The sequence below is a fragment of the Halictus rubicundus genome, unplaced genomic scaffold (assembly GCF_050948215.1).
Source record: "Halictus rubicundus isolate RS-2024b unplaced genomic scaffold, iyHalRubi1_principal scaffold0045, whole genome shotgun sequence".
NCBI classification, from domain to species: domain Eukaryota; kingdom Metazoa; phylum Arthropoda; class Insecta; order Hymenoptera; family Halictidae; genus Halictus; species Halictus rubicundus.
In genome coordinates, this window is record NW_027488586.1 from 312229 (window position 1) to 337295 (window position 25067).

A 25067-nucleotide genomic window follows, 5' to 3' on the forward strand; every position below is an offset into this window, starting at 1 on the left:
TTTCCCGCCTCGTGACCTTCGTGCTCTCCTCCTTCGACAATCGGGACATTCCTTGTTTCTGCTGGACCGATTCAACGGTCGTCCTCACGTGGCTCCAATCGCACCCCTCTCGGTGGAAGACCTTTGTCGCGCACCGCGTTGCCGATATACAAGCTCGCTTGCCGCACGCTAGTTGGAGGCATGTGACGACCGTGGATAATCCCGCTGACTGCGGCTCGCGCGGTCTTCTCAGCGACGACCTTCTGAATTTCCCCCTCTGGTGGCAAGGCCCTGTCTGGTTGCACCACGACGCCTCCACCTGGCCGCCTCAAGTGCTCCTTCACGAGGACACTGACCCACCAGAGGTTAAAGTATCACTCCACTGCTCGGAAACCCCTCTTCCCGAATGGGACTTAGCCTCTCGGTTTTCGAGCTGGTCCAAACTGCTTCGGGTTACAGCCTACGTTCTGCGTTTTACCCGATACTGTCGCAGAGATCGCTCCCACCCTTCGGGACAAGCATCAGAGCGCGCGCTCACTGCGGACCACATTTCCTCTGCCAGACGCTTCTGGATAAAGCATCTCCAATCCGTCGCGTTCTCCGATGAGATCCGCGCTCTCATCCGAGGTTTGCCCCTCTCCACCAAAAGCCCACTTCGTTCGCTCAACGCGTTCATTGATTCTGACGGCATCATTCGGGTAGGAGGACGATTGCATCACGCTCCTCTCCCTCAAAGGATAAAACATCCAATCGTACTCGCTCCTCATCGTTTAGTGACACTTCTCGTCGAGCAGGCTCACTTTCGGACTTTGCACGGTGGTGTGCAACTCACTCTCCTCACCCTTCGTCAGGACTATTGGCTCCTTCGCGCTCGAAGCCTCGTCAAACAGGTGATTCACCGCTGCATCACCTGTGTTCGGGAGAAAGCCGCTGTTCCCGAACAATTAATGGGAAATTTACCTGTTTCGCGAGTCTCCCCTCCGACCCGCTGTTTTGCTCATTGCGGTGTCGACTACGCCGGTCCCTTCAATGTTCGCGCCTCCGCCGGTCGCGGTATTACCTCGCGGAAATCCTACATCGCGCTTTTCGTGTGCATGGCCACCAGGGGGCATAAGCTGAAATGCAAATAATTTAACCACTAAGTTGCTGGCCCCGAGCACTAGGCGGCGTTGGTGTTCCCCATCACGTGATGGGGGCACATGCGCAGAACGCTTGCTTTGCTCTGACTGACGCTAACGCTAACCGACGCTAACCTAGCGTCCAAGCGTCCTGTACAGTCCTGTAGCATCCATACTGTAATTCACTGGAATTGTTCAAAGCGAGTCGAAGTTGGTCCAAGTGAAAGAGTAGCTATGGTTGCTAAATTGTGCGTTGTACTTAATTGCCCCGGCAATTATAGCCGTTTATACAAATTTCCTTCGGACAGGAAATATGATAAAAGGATTTCTAAGTGGCTCTCTGCGACTGGGAACAAAAAATTATTGCATTTGCCCGAGAAACTACTTTTGCAGCGGGCAGTATGCAATTTACACTTTGAGGCCAAATATATTGGGGGGCGAGGCCTCTCTCTGTCTGCTGTACCAACTTTATGTTTACCAGGTATTTATATATTATTTATTTATAAATAAATATAGTTAAGAAATAATGGTATAAACATGTGCGATAATATATCTTGTCTTTATATTCGCAGATCCTATTGAAGTTCCGCTGGATCATTTTTCATGTATCGAAACGGGAGGTGATCATGATGAAAGCAGAGCCATTGATCAACCTTCAACGAGCGGAAGTATCAATATTACTGAAGGTTAGTAGGAACAATCTGTTCTTATTGTTTATTCCAATTTGTATTAAGCTTTATAGTAACAAAAAATTTTTATTAGATGTTCAGATGCATAGAAACATAAAGCGTTCCAGGGATGAGAATCAAGGAAGTGTATTATCAACAAAGAAACGGAGAAAAGGTAATTATATTATTTCAAAAACTAGTATTTTATAAACGAATATGAAAACTACAAAATATTATAGTATTTTCTTATTCAAGAACATTTCAACTGCTGCATTTCAATGAGGCAATAACTGAAGGAAAAGAATCCCTTAAGAAACACAGTAAGAATTCTTGTGTACAGAGGTGTTGTGTGCGCAACTGCAGCATGATAGATGCTTGTATAATTTAAGCTTCATATTTCATACTTAATGCTTAAATTCCCAACTTTTCTTACTTTTATTCATTTCTATTAAGTTCTGTGTGCGATTATGGTAAAATATTTCATACTTAATGCTTGAATTCCCAACTTTTCTTACTTTTATTCATTTCTATTAAGTTCTGTGTGCAATTATGGTAAAATTTTCGGAATTGTACTTTACTAAATGCATGCACAAACGGAGTGAATGCGGCGTTTGTCTTTGGTAACATAATTTAAATAGCACAAACACACAATAATTATATTATATTTTTTAGTGTCTATTTTGAAAGTATTCAATACAACAACTGTCAGCCAGCTATCCAAGGAAAACCATAAAAGTTACCAGGTAATGGTGGACATTCAGAGGAAGTTTAGACAATGCAAAATACAGAAGCTAAAATATAAGAAGAGGCTAGAAATTGCAGAAAATTTGATAACCCACAATTTCTGGAAAAGTGTGCCGGAGCATGTCAAAAATCTATTTTCATGCTATCACAGAAATGTAAGTAGGAAACAATGTAAAAGAACTTTTACGTTGCGGGAAAAAACAATAGCTTTAGCTATTTGGAAGAAGAGCCCGAAGAATTATAGATTTTTTCAAAATTTGCTATTATTGCCCTCGACGGTAACGTTGAAGAAATTAATTACCCAGCTGGACATTAGTCCAGGAATATGCAGTAGTGTTTTTGAAGCCATTGCAAAAAATATTACATCTTTCTCAGCTCAAGAAAAATATTGCGTACTCATTTTTGATGAGATGCAATTATCTGTAGGTGTGCATTACAATGCAATAACTGATAATGTAGAAGGTGTGTATATTGACAGGCAGGGCAATTTACAATTTGCAGACCATGCGACAGTATGGATGCTGAAAGGCGTATGTGGTCGAAAGCCTTGGAAGCAAACTGTCGCATATACATACAGTAATAGCAGCAGCACATATTTAGATGTCACAGACATGTTCAAACAAATTGTAATAGCAGCAAAAAATATTGGTCTTTATGTAATTAGTTCTGTTTGTGACCAAAATTCAAATAATGTGAAAGCCATAGATGCATTGGTAGAAAATTCACAAGAGCAAACAATTCATATTAATAATCAAGAAATATTTCCTTTATTCGATGTCCCTCATCTAATGAAATGCATACGTAACAATTTGCTAACAAAAGATTTACAATTCTCGCTCGATGGCGTTCATCAATTAACTGCAAAGTGGGAACACATTGACAGGACATATGAAATAGATAAAACTAATGGACCCAATCGTCTTTTGAATAAAATTACAGACCAGCATGTAAAGAAGGGACAAATTAAAAAAATGAAAGTAGCGTATTGTAGTCAAGTTTTCAGCTTAACATTTGCTAAAATAATTCATTTTTATTGTAATTACAAACACATTCAGGGAGATGACAGTACAGTATTACCACCAGATGCAACCCATACAGCAGATTTGTTACGGTTTTTAATAATTTATTCGACAGTCTCAATAATTTTTACAGTAAAAACTCCAATAGCAGTACATATTCCACTAACATGAACATTTGGCACAAAGCAATTAAAATAATTTCATCCATGAAATTTATAAAAAATAAACCGATGGATAAAACGCATCCTGTTGTATTAAAAAACTGGATATTCACTCTAAAAAATATTATTAAATTAAATTATAAATTAAAGGATGTAGGAATTAATTTTGCTGGCAGAAATTTTAATCAGGACCCATTAGAAAACTTTTTTAGTGTAGTCCGTAGCCACGGAGTGAGAAATGTAAACAAAAGTATTTTTATTAATAATTTTGGTCGGAGGATATCGAATAAAGCGAATTGTGAAGATGATTGCTCACAATATTTTGTACATACAAAGCACATTATTGAAATGGCAAGAAGAAAACATGTGGAAGTTACACATGCTTTTACTAATTTAAACATATTTTTAAATAGTGTAGATGACAAACATGTAACAGACATATTAGCTGCTGTTGCAAAGAACTTGAAGTCTGACTGCGAAGACTGCAAACTATTGTTCCGAGTTTCGGAATTGAAAAAATTATTCGATAGTGCCTTCTTAATTGATATCTGTCATTCAATCATGATGAATCATATTTGTGAAACTAATATTAAAGAAAAAGCTATAAAATATTTACAAGAAAATGTAAGTTTCAACACAACACATACCGAGCATGCCACTACATTACAATACAATATTTTCCAAAATATATTTAATTACATTTTCAATATGTACATGAAACATGTCAATAATATATTAACCGGAAAGTTGAAAAATATTCAACAAACGGAATCACCTTTGTTTGAGATTGTTGTTATGATTGTTGCGGAAATAAAGCGTCAAGGAATAATTGTATAAACAGTTTTAATAATAAAGAAGAGAGAAAGGTTTTACAAAACGTGCGTTGAGCATGAACAAAAAGAATAGACAATAGAAAGCACACCCAAGCCGGTGTTGTTCAGTAGGCATGCCAACCCAAAGGAAAGACCAGTAACATGAGGTTGGCACCTCTCAATGCCGGGTTTCGTATGCCCAGTGAACCCCGTGATAATACTTCAACAGAGATAGCGCGTACCTATTATAAGAAACATTGTAGAAGAAAATAAATGGATTTATAATAAATATTTATTTTTATATATTTCAAGCTGTATAAATTTCTACCCTTTCCACTTAAAAGATTAATTGTACGCGTGTACATGAAAGTACATATAGCTACAATAGAGTTGTGTGAGTCACGCGAGTATCTGTGTGTGAGTGAGTAGCGTTTGTATCTACATATATATACTGTTATTAGTTCGGGCCCCGAGCACTAGAGAGCGCTAAAATACTGGTCACTTTTATAACACGGCAGCTTGCACCCCCTGGGGGAGAGCGGGACGCGGGAACAGGTCCGGGTGGTAGGGATGACGGTCCGGAGTGTCGTATCCTCGGTGCTCTGACAAGAGCAGGCCGGTGATCGACTGCCTCCCAGAATCCTGGTCGCGGTTTCGCGTAGGGGACGTAAACCCACTTACGTTCTGCCGATTCCAGCGCCTCGTCGTGTTCGCCCGATGGTATACCGCGGCTAGCACGATTTGGCGCGGCTGCGAGAGGATCTGGGCCCGGGTGTTCACCCGAGAGCTGCTCCAGACCAACTCCGGCTTCGGCTGGTTCCGTCGCGATCTTTATAGCCCGAACGCGGACCTCGTGCGCTCGTTCGCGAATCTTCGGTATGCGCCGATTGGTCCGCGCTCGGGCTGGGACACATACGTCTCGTTGCAAATGCTCCTGCTCTAATGTCATTCTCAACCTCTGAAGAGCTATTACGTTTTACAGATTCAAATAATTTTTCAGTTGATGCTAATAAATTGATAACATCTTTGTTGTTAGTCATTTCTATAGGTCTTCTACAAAGCTTGTTGTTTGAGATTGGCGCGCGGACGCCATAACGCCTCACCGTGCTCAACCGCGCGACTGCCAATCACAGAATGTCCCGCAACACGCGCGAGAACACCGACAAACAGCGTCTGTTATCGAGGCTCGCGCGGGCAAAACCCTCAAGCGTGATTCGCGGAAAACAGGCTCGATTCTTCTGGAATGTTCTCGACGAAAAACCGGAAACATCTGCGCGTGACGAACTTCCCGAAGGATCGAAGTAATAAAACCGAGAGAGAACCGTTACTCGCTCTCTTTCTGAAATCCGAGTCAGCTGTGCGATTACGTAAGAAGAGAAAGTTTTCGAGATCGTTTGCTTATCAGTCATTTATTATAATTTTCAACCTTTGTGACAAACTGAAACCTTACAGTGTGAAAATACAGTTAATTTATTTGCAAATCCGCCTTCCATTCAATTCATTCATACAGTCCGCTTTCTCCACTTTCACTCAGCATACTTTCATACCATTCCAAATACACTCTCATACACAATCCGTTAAATTTCCTCGCGAGTTTAGTTGCATTCCTTTTAGTTTCCAGCGAATCTTTCCAAGCAGGGAAAGATACGAAACACTTGTCAACAGAATTATAAATTGCGCCATTTTTTAATAAAACTTCAATAACGTCTTTATAACCAAAGTTAGCAGCAATATGCATAGGGGTTAAGCCATTAGTATCTTTAGCATTAACGTCAGCACCTTGTGCTATCAAGTATTTTACAACTTCTAGCTGACCTTTCATTACAGCATAGTGCAGTACTGTCTGGTTAGCTGTACCAAGCTCATTAACACTTAACCCCTTGCTAAGGAAAAACTTTACAGTGTCTTTGTACCCTTCTCTGGCTGCAATATGTATAGGCTTTGATCCAGAGGCATTTTTAACATTAATATTAGCCCCTTCATCTACTAGACATTTTACCATTTCTAAATTACTTTCTTGTGAAGCAATGTGTAGTATCGTCCAATCATCGTTGCCTTTAGCGTTCATATCTACTTTTTTATATTGCAGTAACATTTTCACCACTTGCAAATGACCATGTGCAACTGCTAATTCTAAAGGTGTTCTGCTCTTATTGTCCTTAACAGTAAATTTTGCTCCATTACTTAATAGGACTTTGAAGGAACAGGGTTATATAAGGCGGGTGCCTTAGAATGAGTGTTCAAATCAGGTGTACGTGACTGAGTCGTTTATTTACAATAAAGAGTGATGTCGCGAGGGCGTCCGGGGTGGTTCGACTAAAACCGGCGATTCGCTTCGACTCGCGGTTGAACTGTTATTGCAACTTAGCAACGACCGGACTAGCTCTAAGTCACTCGGCGGCTACGCGGCTGTGTCTCGACTTCGTGACTTCTGTCTCGCGTCGGTAGTCTCTGCCTTATATCTTCAAAAATGCTTGTCGGCTGATTGGTGGAAGTCCTTGCGGGGAACTTCCACCAATCCGTGCATTTTGCATAACACGCCCACGTTCCACGCCTCTCGTGCGTGAGAAGGGTGAGCGTGTCGTTCTGTTAAAAATCTAATTTTGGTGATGCAGCGGGGTGTCTTCCGGGCCCCGTGCTAAGTGCGGTACGTGACTGCTGGCTTACGTCAACGGGCCCAGCTTTCCCGGGTGATAGAAACCAGGCACGCGTCGCTGGGACACTCTAGGCTGGAGACCCTTAGACTACCCAAAATTTATGGCGTCCACTTGCGCTATTGAGTTCGTCGCTAGGAACTACAAGGACACATCTGTCCGCTAAGTGGCCAAAAACGTTAAAGACGTTTTCTCACAAATAGCGTCTTATGCTGTGCAAACCATAAATCTTTCTTGGTGCTGGTGCGCTGAAGATTTCTCTTCCGGCGCCCCGCTAGCCGCTACATCACCCCCTTACCAGTGCTAACGCTATCCTAACTTAATCCTAATTACCGGGTAATCTATACCTATTCTTATTGTAGCTGGCTATTTACAAAATGTACAATATATATACAACGTGGCAAGGTTGTCTCACGTTCCGACCTGCAGGTAGTCAGGAAATCTAACGCGTCTACCTGAGCGCGTGTGGGCAGGTACCTGCGCGGGGGTCGGCTCGGTCGTCGGTTGCGAGTCTTTGTATCGTACGGTCTCGTCACCGTTTACCGTGTACGCGGGTTTAAGGCGGTCAATGGTTACCGTTGTGTCTTTTCCGCGCACTCGAATCTTGAAATTCTTCCCGTTACGCGAAATAACTGGGAAAGGTCCTTCGTACGCGTTTTGCAATGGGGTCCGCGTTGCGTCGGTACGAAGGTACACGTGGGAGGCGGTCGCTAGGTCTTTGTAGACAAACACTTTGTTGCCACCATGACGCGATCCCGGCACCGGGCGAACGTCGCGGAAGTGTTCGCGTAACTGCCTCACCATGCTCGCGGGGTCTTCGTTGCTCGCCGTGTTGGTAAAAAATTCGGCAGGTAGCCGAACGCTCTCGCCATAGACGAGCTCTGCCGTTGATGCCAGCAGGTCGTCCCGATACGCTGCCCTAATACCTAAAAGTACTACGGGCAACGCATCGGTCCAACGTTGCGTGCCGTGGCACTTTATGGCAGCTTTGAGCTGTCTATGGAAGCGCTCGACCATGCCGTTTGCCGCCGGATGATAGGCTGCAGTTCGAATATGCTTCGCGCCTAATAAATTGCTCAGGTGTTTGAACAACTGCGATTCGAACTGCCTACCCTGGTCCGTTGTGATCCGGATGGGGGTACCGAATCTAGCCACCCATCCGGCGACAAACTCTTTCGCTACCGTTTCTGCCTCGATATTGGCGATCGGAAAGGCTTCGGGCCAACGCGTGAAGCGATCGACGCATGTGAGGCAGTATCTTTTGCCGTCTGATATCGGTAGCGGGCCCACCAAATCGAGATGGATGTGCTCGAATCTGGCGGACGGCGCTTTGAATTCCGATATCGGGCTGAAGACATGTCTACTCGTTTTAGCGCGCTGACATTCGGTACAACTGCGAGCCCAAGCGCGACAGTCGCGTTCTATCGACGGCCAAACAAATCTCTGTTTGCAGAGTTTCGCGGTGGCCTTGATACCTGGATGGGCGCAGTTATGGACAGCTGAGAACGCGTGTCGGCGAAACGGTGCTGTTACGAATGGGCGCGCGACATTCGTTGACACGTCGCAATAGACTTCGACGTCGCTGTCGATTAATTTGACGCGCTTGAGCGTTAATGAGGTGTCGGACGCGGTTAAGAACTTGTCGACTTCTTTGTCGTTTTCTTGCGAACGAGCTAATTCCGCGTAGTCTATAGTCGACGCGATGGATTCGATTCGCGATAGTGCGTCCGCCACCTCATTATCTTTGCCGCTGATGTGCCGAATGTCAGTGGTGAACTGGCCTACGTAATCCAGATACCGAAACTGTCGAGGGGAACATTTGTCGGATCTCTGGTTGAACGCGAAAGTCAGAGGTTTATGATCGGTGTATATCGTGAACGAACGACCTTCGACCATATGTCGGAATTTCTTAACCGCTGTATATATCGCTAGAAGTTCGCGATCGTATGCGCTGTAGTTACGCTGTGCGGGCGACATGGATTTCGTGTGGAAGGCTAGTGGCCTCCACGAATTTCCTTGTCGCTGTTGCAGCGTTGCTCCGATCGCGAAATCCGACGCATCCACCATAATCGCGAGTTGCGAACGACTCGATGGATGCGTTAGTAGCGTAGCGTTGGCAAGTGCATCTTTGGATGCTTGAAACGCTGTTTCCGCTTCACCTGACCATTGGATCGGGGCGTTGCCTTTCGCCGTCCGACCGCTGAGCAGGTGGTGAAGCGGTGTTTGTACCGCCGCGGCGTTAGGTATGAACCGTCTATAAAAGTTTAACATACCGAGGAACCTACGGAGCTGTTTCGCGGTCTCTGGTTTCGGAAATTCGTTTATGGCCTTTACTTTTTCAGGTAGAGGCCTCGTGCCGTTGCCGTTCACAATATACCCGAGAAACTTGACTTCGGTAGCGGCGAATACGCATTTGCTCGGGTTTACGATGACCCCGTACTCGTTAAGCCTCTCGAGGAGTTGACGCAGATGTTCCATATGCTCGTCTTCATCGACTGACGCTACTAGAATATCGTCTAGATACGCATAGCAAAAATCGAAACCGCGCAAGACGGTGTCGATGAAGCGTTGAAACGTCTGCGCCGCGTTGCGCAAACCGAACGGCATGACGGTGTACTCGTACAACCCGAACGGCGTCGTTACCGCGGTCTTCGGAATATCGCGAGGGTTTACCGGTATCTGGTGGTACGCGCGGACCAGGTCTAACGTAGTAAACACTGTCTTCCCTGCTAATGTTCGCGCGAAGTCCTCGATATGTGGTATGGGATACCGGTCGGGGATCGTGCGAGCGTTTAAGGTCCTGTAATCGCCGCAGGGCCGCCATCCGTTGTCCTTCTTCTGCACCATGTGTAGGGCAGAAGCCCACTGGCTTTTAGAAGGACGGATGTGACCCCGAGATAACAGTTCCTCGAACTCTGCGCGAGCGACCTTGTACATATCGGTGGACAATCGGCGGGTCTTACAATACGCGGGGGTGCCGGGAGTCGTTACAATATGATGTACAACATCGTGTTTGACTTGCCTAGGAGTCGCTGTGGGTCGGGTCACGTCGGGAAACTGGGCTAGCAGCTGGTGGTAGCGTGAGTTCCCCGCGATGGTCCGGATGGAGTCCGTGAAACCCACGACGGTGCGTCCCGTTGTCGTCCGTGATGTCGTCTGGTCGATCAGGCGTCGTCGCCTGAGGTCCACCAGTAGGCCGTAGCGCGTGAGGAAGTCGGCGCCAATGATGGGTTTTCCCACGTCGGCGATGATGAACCTCCACTGGAAGGCCCTCCGTAGTCCCAGGTTGAGGTCCATCACGCGGATGCCGTAGGTGCCGATCGTCGATCCGTTTGCCGCAACCATCTCGTATGACGTCTTGCTGACTCGGCCTTTGACGAGTGTGCGTGGATACACACAAAGGTCCGAGCCAGTGTCGACGAGGTATTCGGTCTTCGTCACTTTGTCCGTGACGAAGAGGCGGCAGGTGGATGTTCCGTCACTGGCTGCCGCGGTCAGTGTCGGAGGGACTCGTTTCCCGCATACGAACACGGCTGGCGGCATTTGGTGGACTCCTTCCCAAACCTCTGGTGATACCAGCAGACGTTCTCCGTCTTACGCGATGACCTGGACGAAGACCGACTCCGTCTGGGCGTCCTGCTTCCCTTGTGAGTGCAAGGTCGGGATGTTTCGGCGATTCGAAGCTCCAGTTTCTCCAATCGGTCGATCAGGAGCTCTGCCAGGCGGTCGGACTGCGTTGGGGCCGACGTGCTGGCTACCTGGGCTGGCTGCACCTCCGCGTGGATCTGGTCGGCTATCTCGGCTAGCTTGCTTAATGGCAGGTCTGACTGAGCCGAGACGATGGCTCTGGTCACGTTGGGTAGTCTACCTGACCACAGGGTCCGCAGGAACTCGTCGCTGACTGTGGTACCTGCGAGGTTCCGCATATGGCGTAAGAATTGCGACGGGGTTCGGTCGCCTATTTCCTCCTGCTCCAGCAGCTGCCGGATCCTTTTTCCTTGGGTCGCCGACAGCCTCTTCAGAAGTTCGGACCTTAGTGTCCCATACTTGTTGGCCTCCGGTGGGTTTATAAAAATGTCCTGCACTTCCACCGCGTATTTGGGCTCGAGCTGAGACAGTATGTAATAAAATTTTGTCGTGTCAGCTGTAATCCCGTTTAGGGCGAACTGTGCCTCGATTTGGCGGAACCACAGTTCGGGTTGCTCAGGCCAGAAAGGTGGGATCCTGAAGGCGACCTTGCTGACTTCTGGCGTCGTTGTCTCCATTTCAATATCACTGCACTACACGCACTTCGAGAGAAAAGAAAAAAAAAATGCGCGTGATGCGACTCAGTCACCCTGATCACGTCGGGGTCACCAATGAAGGAACAGGGTTATATAAGGCGGGTGCCTTAGAATGAGTGTTCAAATCAGGTGTACGTGACTGAGTCGTTTATTTACAATAAAGAGTGATGTCGCGAGGGCGTCCGGGGTGGTTCGACTAAAACCGGCGATTCGCTTCGACTCGCGGTTGAACTGTTATTGCAACTTAGCAACGACCGGACTAGCTCTAAGTCACTCGGCGGCTACGCGGCTGTGTCTCGACTTCGTGACTTCTGTCTCGCGTCGGTAGTCTCTGCCTTATATCTTCAAAAATGCTTGTCGGCTGATTGGTGGAAGTCCTTGCGGGGAACTTCCACCAATCCGTGCATTTTGCATAACACGCCCACGTTCCACGCCTCTCGTGCGTGAGAAGGGTGAGCGTGTCGTTCTGTTAAAAATCTAATTTTGGTGATGCAGCGGGGTGTCTTCCGGGCCCCGTGCTAAGTGCGGTACGTGACTGCTGGCTTACGTCAACGGGCCCAGCTTTCCCGGGTGATAGAAACCAGGCACGCGTCGCTGGGACACTCTAGGCTGGAGACCCTTAGACTACCCAAAATTTATAGCGTCCACTTGCGCTATTGAGTTCGTCGCTAGGAACTACAAGGACACATCTGTCCGCTAAGTGGCCAAAAACGTTAAAGACGTTTTCTCACAAATAGCGTCTTATGCTGTGCAAACCATAAATCTTTCTTGGTGCTGGTGCGCTGAAGATTTCTCTTCCGGCGCCCCGCTAGCCGCTACAACTTCAACAACATTAACATGGCCCTGTCCTGCAGCTATATGTAGTGGAGTACCTTCAAAATTTACAACGTTAACGTTAGCCCTGCTTGCTATCAAAATTTCAGCAACTTCTTCATGGCCTTCTTGTGCCGCAAGATATAATGGTGTTGTACTATCAATAGTTATAGCATCAACATTGGCTCCCCTTGCTATCAGAGCATTTACTATCTCCTTGTGGCCTCTTTTAGCAGCCAAATGTAATGGTGTAGCATCTTCAGGACCTTTCATATTAATACGGGCCTTGTTTTTTAGCAAAATCTCTATAATATCCCTATAACCACAGAGCACTGCTACTGCTAAAGGTTCCCCACTTTCTGCATTAACACTAGCTCCATTTTCTATAAGAACTTCAACGATCTCCTTGTGGTTATGCTTAATAGCAGATAGCAATGGTGTTAGGTTGTTACTCTTAATATTAACATTGGCTCTATTTGCTACAAGAATCCCAACGATTTCCTTATGACCTCCTTCCACAGCTAAATGTAATGGTGTACTACCTGCAACATCTTCCACATTAACTTTGGCTTCATTTTTTATTAAAAGGTTCACAATATCTTTGTGACCCCCTACAATAGCCGCATGTAAAGGTGTAATACCATAATTAGCACTAGTATTGACTTCAGCTTTACTTTTAATTAGAAAAGCAATAGCGTCTTTATGTCCACTTAGAGCAGCTACATGCAATGGCGTCATGCCATCATTAGATCTAGCAGCAACTTCAGCTTTATTTTTTATTAGAAAAGCAATAGCGTCTTTATGTCCATTTAGAGCAGCTACATGCAATGGCGTCATGCCATCATTAGATCTAGCATCAACTTCAGCTTTATTTTTTATTAGAAGATCAATAATATCTTTGCTACCATTCATTGCAGCTGCATGTAGTGGTGTACTACCCTTAATGTCTTGAGCTCTAACTTCAGCTTTATTTCTTATTAGGAGTTCAATAATATCTTTGTGACCTTTCCGAACAGCTACATGTAATGGTGTTAGATTATTATTGGCTTTATCATTGATTTCTACTCCATTTTTTATTAAAAGCTCAGCAACTGCCTTATGACCACTCTCTGCTGCATAGTGTAATGGTGTAGCATCATTTTTATCTTTAGCGCGAATGTTAACACCATGCTCGAGAAGAGCAACAACTATTTTTAAGTAGCCACTCTGCACTGCAAAATGTAGTGGGGTTATACCTTCCACAGTGGCAATATTAGCATTTGCCTTATTTGTCAGTAAAGACTTAACAATTTTCTCATGTCCATCTTTTGCTGCGTAGTGCAAAGATGTATTATTATAGGTTTTGTCAACAACATTAACATTAGCTGCATGCTTCAATAAAATATTAGCTGTCTTTTCATGACCGTTTTCTATTGCATAGTGTAATGGTGTACAACCATCTATAACTCTGGAGTTAACATCGGCTCCTTTGAGAATTAAAGCATTCACTACTTCTAGGTGGCCATTTAGTGCTGCTGTATGTAATGGCATTCCCTCCTTATTGTTTCTTGCATTAACATTTGCCCCATTTTTCAGTAAAAAATTCACTAGCCCTAGATAACCACTTTCTGCAGCTATATGTAGTGACGTAAAGCCACCCATAGTCTCGTTGATGTCAACATTCGCTTCTTTTTCCAGCATAATCTTAGCAACATCAATGTGATTGTTTTTTATTGCATAGTGTAAAGGTGAGTAACCAGCTATATCTTTGGTATTAGTATTAGCATTATTTTTTAGTAGAATTTCAACAGCATCTTTGTGACCGTTTCCAGCTGCAATATGTAGTGATGTTTTTCCACTATTATCTAGATCATCAACATATACACCTGTTTCTCCTATAAAAAATTCCACAATATTTTTCCTTCCATGTGCAGCAGCAATATGAAGTGGACTTTGACCATGTACATCTTTAATATTGACACTTAACTTTTGATCAATGATAAATTTTATAACCTCGAGACCAGGTCCATGAGCAGCAAAATGTAATGTGGTCGATGAGTTAATACTTCTAGCATTGATATCTGCTCCTTTTCTGAGATAACTCTTTAAGTCTTCAAGATTTCCTTCTTACAACGCAGCAAACATTTCTTCCTGATTAGTAATAGTGATAAGGTTTTGATCGTATTTATCTTTCAACTTGGAAGGATCATCTTTTACCAACTTGCCAATTTTTCTCTTATTTTTTATTACATTTTCTGAAATAAGTTTTTTAGCGTTCAAGATAACTGCTATCGAGGGATCAGATAACAATACATCAACTAAGGTATTATCGTGTGCTAAGTGATTACGCAAACATTTTCCAGTTAATAAAGGAGTGTTATCATCTAAAAAAAGTAGATTGTTTTCTAGATGCTTCTCTGATCTACCTAAGATTGACATTATATCCAGAACAAGCATTTCTACTACTGCTTGCAACTTTTTATTCCTCTTGTAGGAAGGGAGCTTTTCAATTAACTTGCCACTTAATGCGTTATTCCTCAAAATACTTTTCAGTTCAAGCTGGTTATTATATTTTTCTTCTGTTATATTATAAGCTTTCCTTTGTTTATATATAGGAATAAACGAACCTTTCTCATTTAACTTGTCTCTTAATTCTTCAATCCATTTAAGGTCACCTGTTCCAAGTTCAGCAATGTAAAAAATCTCACAAGTCAATCTATTTACTTTACCAAGGTTGTCATCCTGTATTCTTGACCTAGCACTATGAAAAATTTTCATTGATAAATATATATATAGTTTGGCAATTTCTTTAAGATTGTGAGACTCTATTTGGGAACGAATATTCTCTAGTGTTTTATTAGCAAAGAATTTCATTCCTCTAATAACATTATGGTCAATATTATTGTCGTTCAAACCAACACCTAAGATCTTTAATGATATAAACCCCGTAACATAATCAGTTCCGATATTTTTTGATTTAGTTTTTGCAAAATTGATTATGTCATCAATTTTATTAAACAGCTCCTTTTCATAATATGTCTTGTCAGTTATATTATTGCTTAATTCTTTAATGAGTTTTTCAAGCTTATCATGTTCCATCAGTTTAAAACTCTCTGTAATCGTTTCATTTAATTCAACGTTACTAAATATTCCAACAACTTCTTTTATCTCATCTAAGCTTTCACTACTGGTAATTTTTTTTAGCAATACTCTGATCATTTTAATCTTGTTGTTGTAAAGAATGTCAGAAATTACATTATCGATTCTTTTAGTATCATTTTGAACACCAATAAAAAAGCTAACATCTGTATTTTCCTCAATCTCTGTTCTCTTAGAGAGCGAGTAAGCATGTGATAGTGAATTACGTAAATCTATAATGACTTCTCTTGTGTTGCTTCGTAATGATAGTAGAAGAAGCTCGCTTGTAGTGCTAGATAACTTAGGAGATTCTAGAGTGTTTTTTAAATATTCACCAATAACTTGTAAAACCCTTGTAATAATTAACTGTCCTTCCCTTTGTTTAGGATCAGCTGATAACGCCAACTGTATATAATCACTTATTTTCTCTAAAGAATGAATATCCCTCATTTGTTGTTAATCGCTATACAACTCTCCAAATTGAGGATAATTGCTAACCACCTCTGCAACAACACTCTCACGCTTTAACTTTGGTAGATCAGCAAATTTACCAATGTCCACACCTTCTATAGTATCTTTTTCTTCTTTAAGTTCCTTTGCAAAATTTTCTAAGTGGTTTAGTATTTTACTTTTATTCAATGTGGCATTATAGAATAGATTAATTTCCTGTCGTTTTATGTGAGAAGAAACAACACTGATCAAACAAAATTCCATTTCTTCCCAAGGCAGTCTATCGTAGGTTGATTTCAACTGCCGTTTTAATATATGAATATTTTGTGCAATAAATTTTGCTATGAATAAAAACTTTTCATCTACTTTCTCTGTGTTTGAGTACTCTGCCTTTAACAAGCTAATATTTTGAAGTACTAACTCAATCCGCTCTTTTATGTTATTAAGGGCCAGTTTTCCTACGTGGCCTTGAGTCGCCACGCTCCTAACAGGAACTAGGAGAAGCTTCCTAGCGATCGTCACGCTACGAACGGCCGCATAGGAGAAGCTCAAATGACAGTGTGTGTGCCGTGTGCGTGTGCCATGGTTTGCTGCACACAACGCTAGATCGTACAAGGTTGCAAGGGTTCGGGAGGCCACGATTTATGGCCCGATAATGCAAAGATCGGGCTTTTCAAGGGTGAAAAGCGTTAGATAAAAGATAAATCTAGGTCGCTTGACTACCGGCAGGTCCTACTTTTGCGTTTTCTAGGCGTAATTTGCAAAATTCGGCAAAATTTGCACATAAGGACAATTTTCTTAAATAACCGGGTTCTTATGGAGACCGTTGGACTCAAGCGACCTAGCAGTGACATATACAATGTCAATGCAACCTTTATTGTATTGTATAATTACGTATTAAACACAGGAATCGTGGCCCCCGAAAACCATCCCGCACCTATTATTTCAATTAAATATAGTTCCGGCATTTTTCGCTACGAGCGCTGTATTCTGTTTCCGATCATTGTCGCATGATGCCTGTCAGAGAGGCTATCTGAGCACGCGTGGCCGACATCGTAAACAACGGCGCTGCCGTAGCTTCGTTCGAACAGCCGTGCCGCGATGAGAATAGCAAGGTTTCGGGAGGCCGCGATTCCTGACTCTATAATACAAAGGTGGGGCATGTCATTGGTCAAAAGCGGTAGACGAAGGATAAATCTAGATCGCTTGACCACCGGCAGGTCCTACTTTTGCGTTTTCGAGCAACATTTTCCATTATTCGGTCGCATGACGCCTGTCAGAGAGGCGATCTGGGCACGCGTGGCCGACATCGTAAACGACGGCGCTGCCGTAGCTTCGTTCGAACAGCCGTGTCGCGGCACTCTCACACACCGCCAAGTCGGCCTGTACGTGTACCGATGAGACTAGCAAGGGTTCGGGAGGCCGCGATTCCTGACTCTATAATACAAAGGTGGGGCATGTCATTGGTCAAAAGCGGTAGACGAAGGATAAATCTAGATCGCTTGACCACCGGCAGGTCCTACTTTTGCGTTTTCGAGCAACATTTTCCATTATTCGGTCGCATGACGCCTGTCAGAGAGGCGATCTGGGCACGCGTGGCCGACATCGTAAACGACGGCGCTGCCGTAGCTTCGTTCGAACAGCCGTGTCGCGGCACTCTCACACACCGCCAAGTCGGCCTGTACGTGTACCGATGAGACTAGCAAGGGTTCGGGAGGCCGCGATTCCTGACTCTATAATACAAAGGTGGGGCATGTCATTTGTCAAAAGCGGTAGACGAAGGATAAATCTAGATTGCTTGACCACCGGCAGGTCCTACTTTTGCGTTTTCGAGCAACATTTTCCATTATTCGGTCGCATGACGCCTGTCAGAGAGGCGATCTGGGCACGCGTGGCCGACATCGTAAACGACGGCGCTGCCGTAGCTTCGTTCGAACAGCCGTGTCGCGGCACTCTCACACACCGCCAAGTCGGCCTGTACGTGTACCGATGAAGCTAGCAAGGTTTCGGGATGTCGTGTGGCCGACAACGTAAACACGTTGCCTCGACACACTCACACACCGCTAGGTCGGCGCGTACGTGTATCAATGAGAATAGCAAGGGTCCGGGATGACGTGTGGCCGACAACGTAAACACGTTGCCTCGACACAGTCACACACCGCTAGGTCGGCGTGTACGTGTATCTAGGAGAATCTCAAGGGTTCGGAATCCGTATGTTATTTCGGGATAATGCAAAATGGCAGAGTTGGGCAAAATATTTATCTACATAAAAATTTCGATTAACTAATAAAAGATAAAAAAATTTTTATTCTTCATTGGAATGTTCGAATAAAGAAAGTATCTTTATTCGACGAGAATTTATCCGACGAATAAAGATAATTTTTTTTATTCGAAAAAAGAAAAATACAAACAATCGTACATTAACAAAAAGAATAAACATATAATACAATATAAATATAAATAGACGAAAAAAATATATATATTATAAAATATATAAAAAATAATATAAATAAATTACAATTTTTAAATAATTAATAAATTGTAAAATTAATGATGCGGCTGCCATGGCCGCCTCTTCAGTGGGAGTTCCTTTTGATACTCCGCCTCAGCATGTTCTGAAACATGTAAAATGTAAATTAAAAAGAAGCAATCTAACAAATATTTTGTTATTTTGTACAAACATATGTGGCTTCGGTAACTCACCAATAGTGGCTCGTCGAATACTTTCTCTTGCTTTCCACTATCGCCTCGGAATCTGGGTGAGGCGGAGAGCAGTCGGCCAGTGTGGTCCTCCTTCATCGTCTCGACGACGAAGCAGCTCAGATGATTCGTGGCTGCAACTGAAACAGAAATCAAATATACAAAAAGAGAAAAATGTTGAAATCCACGCGACAGTGTGAAAAGTAAAATTGCACTTGTCTACTTATATTAGCAGCTGATGCTGCATCCATTGTCGCCTCGGAATCTGGGTGAGGCGGAGAGCAGTCGGCCAGTGTGGTCCTCCTTCATCGTCTCGACGACGAAGCAGCCCAGATGATTCGTGGCTGCAACTGAAACAGAAATCAAATATACAAAAAGAGAAAAATGTTGAAATCCACGCGACAGTGTGAAAAGTAAAATTGCACTTGTCTACTTATATTAGCAGCTGATGCTGCATCCATTGTCGCCTCGGAATCTGGGGGAGGCGGAGAGCAGTCGGCCAGTGTGGTCCTCCTTCATCGTCTCGACGACGAAGCAGCCCAGATGATTCGTGGCTGCAACTGAAGCAGAAATCAAATATACAAAAAGAGAAAAATGTTGAAATCCACGCGACAGTGTGAAAAGTAAAATTGCACTTGTCTACTTATATTAGCAGCTGATGCTGCATCCATTGTCGCCTCGGAATCTGGGTGAGGCGGAGAGCAGTCGGCCAGTGTGGTCCTCCTTCATCGTCTCGACGACGAAGCAGCCCAGATGATTCGTGGCTGCAACTGAAACAGAAATCAAATATACAAAAAGAGAAAAATGTTGAAATCCACGCGACAGTGTGAAAAGTAAAATTGCACTTGTCTACTTATATTAGCAGCTGATGCTGCATCCATTGTCGCCTCGGAATCTGGGTGAGGCGGAGAGCTGTCGGCCATTGTTACCATGCGGGAATCTGTAATCTGACAAATGAAAAATGTCGCTGAAATGAATCAGCGATTCTGCACACTTATTTGCATGTGTGCAGTTCAACGTCGAACAGCTTTTGGATCACATACGATCCTTGGGCTGTAGTTGTAATAACTTTATAATTTCATATTACCAGCTGATCGAGTCAGTGGTACTGCACTAGTATGTGCAATTCGACGTCGAATAGTTGCAACTGTATAATGTTTGAATATTATCTTCATTCGCTGATGGAATCAGCGATTCTGCACACTTATTTGCATGTGTGCAGTTCGACGTCGAACAGCTTTTGGATCACATACGATCCTTGGGCTGTAGTTGTAATAACTTTATAATTTCATATTACCAGCTGATCGAGTCAGTGGTACTGCACTAGTATGTGCAATTCGACGTCGAATAGTTGCAACTGTATAATGTTTGAATATTATTTTCATTCGCTGAGGGAATCAGCGATACTGCACACTTTTTTGCATGTGTGCAATTCGACGTTGAACAGGTTTTGAATCATATACGATCCTTGATCTGTAATTGTGATAACTTTAAAATTTCTTATTACTTATTACTTATTACTTATTTCTTATCAACGTCGAACAGTTGCAACTTTTCTTTTTCTTTGTGAATTTTGTATTGCTTCGATAATATATTGGGGCTCCCGAATGGACATGCCTCTCGTATATCTACTGTCAACTATTTCGGGCAACATACAATCTATATAAAAGCGCGTCAATTTTGGCTCCATTTTATGTTGCCAAAATTCGTCATCTCTGTCAACTTTAATGGAGTTCATACCTTTCCTCGTCCATATACAGAAGAGGCAGTACTTTCTGGCAGTGATATGTAATTGCCCTTGTACTTGGTAGAAGTACGCGTGGCTTTTATTCATAACGCTGCCAGTACTGTCTGTAAATATTTTACTTACTGCTTCTATTGTTGATATTGCCTCTTCTGGTGTAACATTTTCCGCAGTTTGTGGGCACTTTATCTCCACAATGCCGTCGTCATCGATTACACCATCCGGCGATGCTCCCAAATAGGGAATCGATGCATCGATAAAAAGACCACATGGTCTAATTTCAATATTTTCCTTTCTGGACAATTCTTCGCGAGCTGTTTCTTCATTCTGCTTTCCATACGCTACAGCAGAAACGTCTAGCAGGCGTGGATATAGCAATGTCCGCACTAATTTCGAACATAGCGTTGTCTTCCTTCTTTGGCACACGGCGCGGAAGTTGGACGCTGTCAAAAGTTTAGATCTGTACGCCATCCACTTTCTGTTCTTGGCCTGTCCAATAGTTTCTTGTTCAATCGTCTCTCTATCTTTCTGCCAATCGCTTAGCATTTCCATATGCTTTTCCTTTTGCAGATTGAACATGCATTCGTCCATATCTGCCTTGTGGGCATTTGGTCCGTAATCGGAATCTTGTGTTGCGCCGAACTGCTTCCTTGTGTTTCTCGTCGTGCTGTTTTGTTGAGCTTGTTGCTCGAGTTGTCGTTTCTTTTTGTGCCGTTCTTCCATCTGTGTTAAAAGTAGAGGCGGCTTCTTTTCCATGGACCGTTGTAGACGAGATAATACTTCTTGCGTATTGTACTGGATCACAGCAGCAGCACATCTTGCAGCGTAAGATCCTCTTTGGCCGAAATTCAATCTTTTTCCAGCAATATATTTTGCAACAATATTATTGAAACTCTCCACTGCGTTGTTGTTGCTTCGATAGAGGATGCTTTCTCCGTGCGCTGACAGTGACCGGATGATATCTTGGATGTTCTGGTAAACTCCAAGGTTCAACAATTCCGGAACAATATTCTGCTCATCCTTCTTCCTGGTTCCATCGCAGAAGTATCCTATTCTACTACAGTGTTTGTGCTCTCCAAACACGTGGCTGGGCATATTCATTATATCGTCGCATAAATTTTTTATTTTTTGTACCATCGGCAGATTCTCTTCGAATCTATACTCCGCAGCTTTCGTTATCCCCGAGCGCATCCGCCGAATATTATTTTCTACGGCTTGCCTGTAGTGACCGGGCGGAGCCTTTTTCGCAACATCTTTCATTTTGTTGCAAAAGTTGCGCAACAAATGATTTGTGCATTCAATTTTCTTCACGCGGATCATCCATGTTTTATATGGATCACAGTCGAGAATTTTCTTGTAGACACTGCTGTCGCCGTCAGCAATTAATGTCGAATAAATCAATCCACGTTTTTCCACGCTGGTATTGAAACCTTCTGCGATGGCGTCACTCTCCATTCTGGTGGACGGCTGGTTTCTGCCCCAGTTTTTGAAGCATGCGTGTTGCCGCGGCTCTTCTTTCTTTTTTGCCGCGTTAAAACAAATGGAGCACGTTTTGTTTCGTACTCCAATGAATAGAACTTTCCTCGTGTGATAGCCTATTATCACGCCGACACCAGAGATTGAATTGTACTTTCCTGTGCGGTAGGACCGCTTCATCCAACTTCCGTCAGCCACGACGGGAATGTGTGGAATTCCACGAATTAACACGTCGCCTCTTCCAACGGCTAGTCTTTTCTCCTCTTCAGCCGCTGCTACCATTTCCGCTTCCGCAGTACGGATTAATTTCTCCACGATGTCGTCATGGCATTTGCTGTATCTCTTCATTGACATACCGGGGACATTAATGGCAGTGAGGAATTCTTCCATTTGTGCGTAGCCGCCTCCGTTGAGAATGGTTCCTGCCACTGCATTCCGATTGATATCCATGACCTGAGGATCATCAGGTTGACTGTGGATATCGGCTCTATAATCGCACATCATGCATTTCACGGTCAGGGTGGTCTCCAACCCCGTTCTCTTCATACGTATTATGTTCAAATCTTCCATCGAACAATCTAATATTTCGGAATGTTTGCTTATGCGTTTCATTTCTTGAAAAATATGAGGAATATCCACAATGCTGAGAGATCCGTCCGGAAGACACAATTCTTCCTGTGGGTCGACCGTCGTTTCTCTTTCCACGACGAGCTGGTGGGCCTGCACCTCCGCTTCTTCCTTCAGAATGTCTTTGATGGTTTTTTTACGTTTGACTATTTTTTTTGTCGTTTCTTGACTATGCTCGGCGTCAGAAGAGGTTGTCCGTAATATTTCTTTCTCTTGTCCACTTGACGACGGCGTTATACTTTCCATCGTGGATGGCTCGACCGTCGTTTCGTTTTCCTCGACGAAGTGCATTTCTTCGTCGGTGGCAGTTTGCTCCCCGAGTTCTTCAACGTTATCGGTATCTTGTGTAATTTCTTGACTACCCCCGGCGTCAGAAGAGGTTGTCCGTAATAGTTCCTTTTCTTGTCCACTTGACGACGGCGTTACATTTTTCATCGTGGATGGCTCGACCGTTGTTTTGTTTTCTTCGACGAGGTGCACATTTTCTGCTGACCCTGCCTCTTCATACAGGAGACGGCTTGACGTATCCTCCACGGCAAGATTCGCTATCTGCTTCATTCTACATACAGATTACAAAAAAATTGCTTTAGGTGGATACGGCCCCCCTTTACAGATGCGTTTTTAAAAATGGTAACACTTTAAAAATGGCGAAATTACAATTATTTCAAGTGAACGCTGCATCGCAATTCAGTTGTTCATCATAATCTTGCGAACTTCCAAGTGTCACAATACTTCTCATGCGGTCGGTACTTCTCGAATACTGTTGCTCTCGCGTCTTCTTCTTGACTCTTCGTTTTGGGGCTTCGATACTTTACTTCTTTCTTGAAGACGATTTGCGCACTTCTTTCTTGCCGTCTTCACGGGTGTTTTCCCCTCCAAACAACCACCGAAACTTCTTTCAGGATGCACCTCCAATTACCGCAAAAATCAATCTGCAGTAATGTGGGAGCCGGTGCATCGCTTTTTGTGGACCGGTCGGGAAAGGGGGTACCCTCCTGGGGACGTATCCCCGCGAGGATACCACTTCCTCCCCCGAATACCTGGGACCGTATCTTCCACAAATGAAAGGAGTTCGATGCGTTGGTACAGAGATCACACCCTCGCCTTCTGTGACGACACGTCCTCTTCACAACGAGTCATTTCTTCCGTCTTCATTTCCGTCTGTCTCCTTCATTATTCCCTAATGGAACGTATCCTCCACTTTCTCATGATGTCCATTGAGCAATGAATAATAACTGTTTTACGATGCAGCGTCCAATTGAAATAATTTTAATTTCGCCTTATCATTTTTAAAAACAGGTCTGTAAGAGGGAAACTGTAGAGAAACACCTCCTTTGTTTAAAATAATTGCAGAAACTTAACCCTTAGCACTCGAGTGGTTACTCTGAAGCACCACTGGAGATTGTTGTGACATTATTTCAAAGAAATTACAAAAAATATTACAAAATATTTGTTCTATTGCAAAATTTGTATTTCATAGATTACTAAACATTTCAATATTATATGTGGAAATCGGATCAGTTTCGTATGAATAAAATGAAAATATTCTAAGACGGAAGAAAAATTTAGTTTTAGAATGAAAATAGCGCCAAGTGCAAAGGGTTAATTATTGCCTAATATTCTAATCTAATAATTAACAAAGATTGCAACATTGAAAACAAATTGAAACCATATTCCGGGGGTAATAACCCCCTCGCCGGCGTCCCGCGTTGCTCGCAGCCCTGGCTGATAACAACAAATTAGAGCAATTACTTGACCACATGACGTGAAGAAAAATATTTTGAAAGAACATCCAACATCTTTGCCGCTCACACAGGCACGCACGCAAACACTCACCCGCGCAAGGTCGACGTACTCAGCAGAGCCCGCCGATGTCCGTCAGCTGTTACGGTAACGACACACAGTGGTTCAGATTGGAAAATCGTGTGACATTTCCTTAAAAAATCGACTATCGCATATCAATATTTAATACTTATGTACTATTTCTTAAATGTCTATCAGTCTATTTGATCTTTTAGTGGCAATGTACAAAATTATGAATGGTATTACATGCCAGCGTCGATTCATAAATTACTAGTACATGGGGCGGAAATTATAAAAAATGCGTTATGTGTTTACACAAATAAATTGTTGCTGCAATCAAAGTTAGCAAGGAATTAGGTAAGTAGGGTCCTCAATGGACCCCACGTATGCATTCATGTGCCTAGTATTTAGTATTGTAGCGGCTAGCTGGGCGCCGGAAGAGAAATCTTCAGCGCACCAGCACCAAGAAAGATTTATGGTTTGCACAGCATAAGACGCTATTTGTGAGAAAACGTCTTCAACGTTTTTGGCCACTTAGCGGACAGATGTGTCAATAGCGCAAGTGGACGCCATAAATTTTGGGTATTCGAAGGGTCTCCAGCCTAGAGTGTCCCAGCGACGCGTGCCCGGTTTCTGTCACCCGGGAAAGCTGGGACAGCAGCCCGCACAGAAAAATATGGAAAGCCGTGCTAAAATTCAGAATATGCCAAAATATGTGAAAGATGCACTTAGCAATCTACACCATCTAATCACCAACAAGAAACAAGCCTAAAAAAGCGAGGAAGATGCTACTTGTGTTCTCGAGAAGAAGACAAAAAATCGCGCATTATCTGCAAGTTTTGTGATAATTTTGTTTGCGAAAGGCACAAAAAGGTTGAAGGTTTTGTGTGCAATGTGTG

At 43.6% G+C, this 25067-nt stretch overlaps 2 protein-coding genes across 2 annotated transcripts; both read right to left on the reverse strand.

The window, feature by feature from the left end:
* Positions 1 to 749: 749 nt before the first annotated feature.
* On the reverse strand, positions 750 to 14780 carry LOC143363382 (uncharacterized). The gene is given in 4 exon segments (XM_076803979.1): positions 750 to 909; positions 6049 to 6694; positions 11024 to 11435; positions 12258 to 14780. Coding segments are annotated over 4 exon segments (3648 nt in total). The 5' UTR covers positions 14688 to 14780.
* A 98-nt stretch (positions 14781 to 14878) lies between these two features.
* On the reverse strand, positions 14879 to 20272 carry LOC143363384 (uncharacterized). The gene is given in 3 exon segments (XM_076803980.1): positions 14879 to 14905; positions 14955 to 16341; positions 20259 to 20272. Coding segments are annotated over 3 exon segments (1428 nt in total).
* Between the last annotated feature and the right edge of the window lie 4795 nt (positions 20273 to 25067).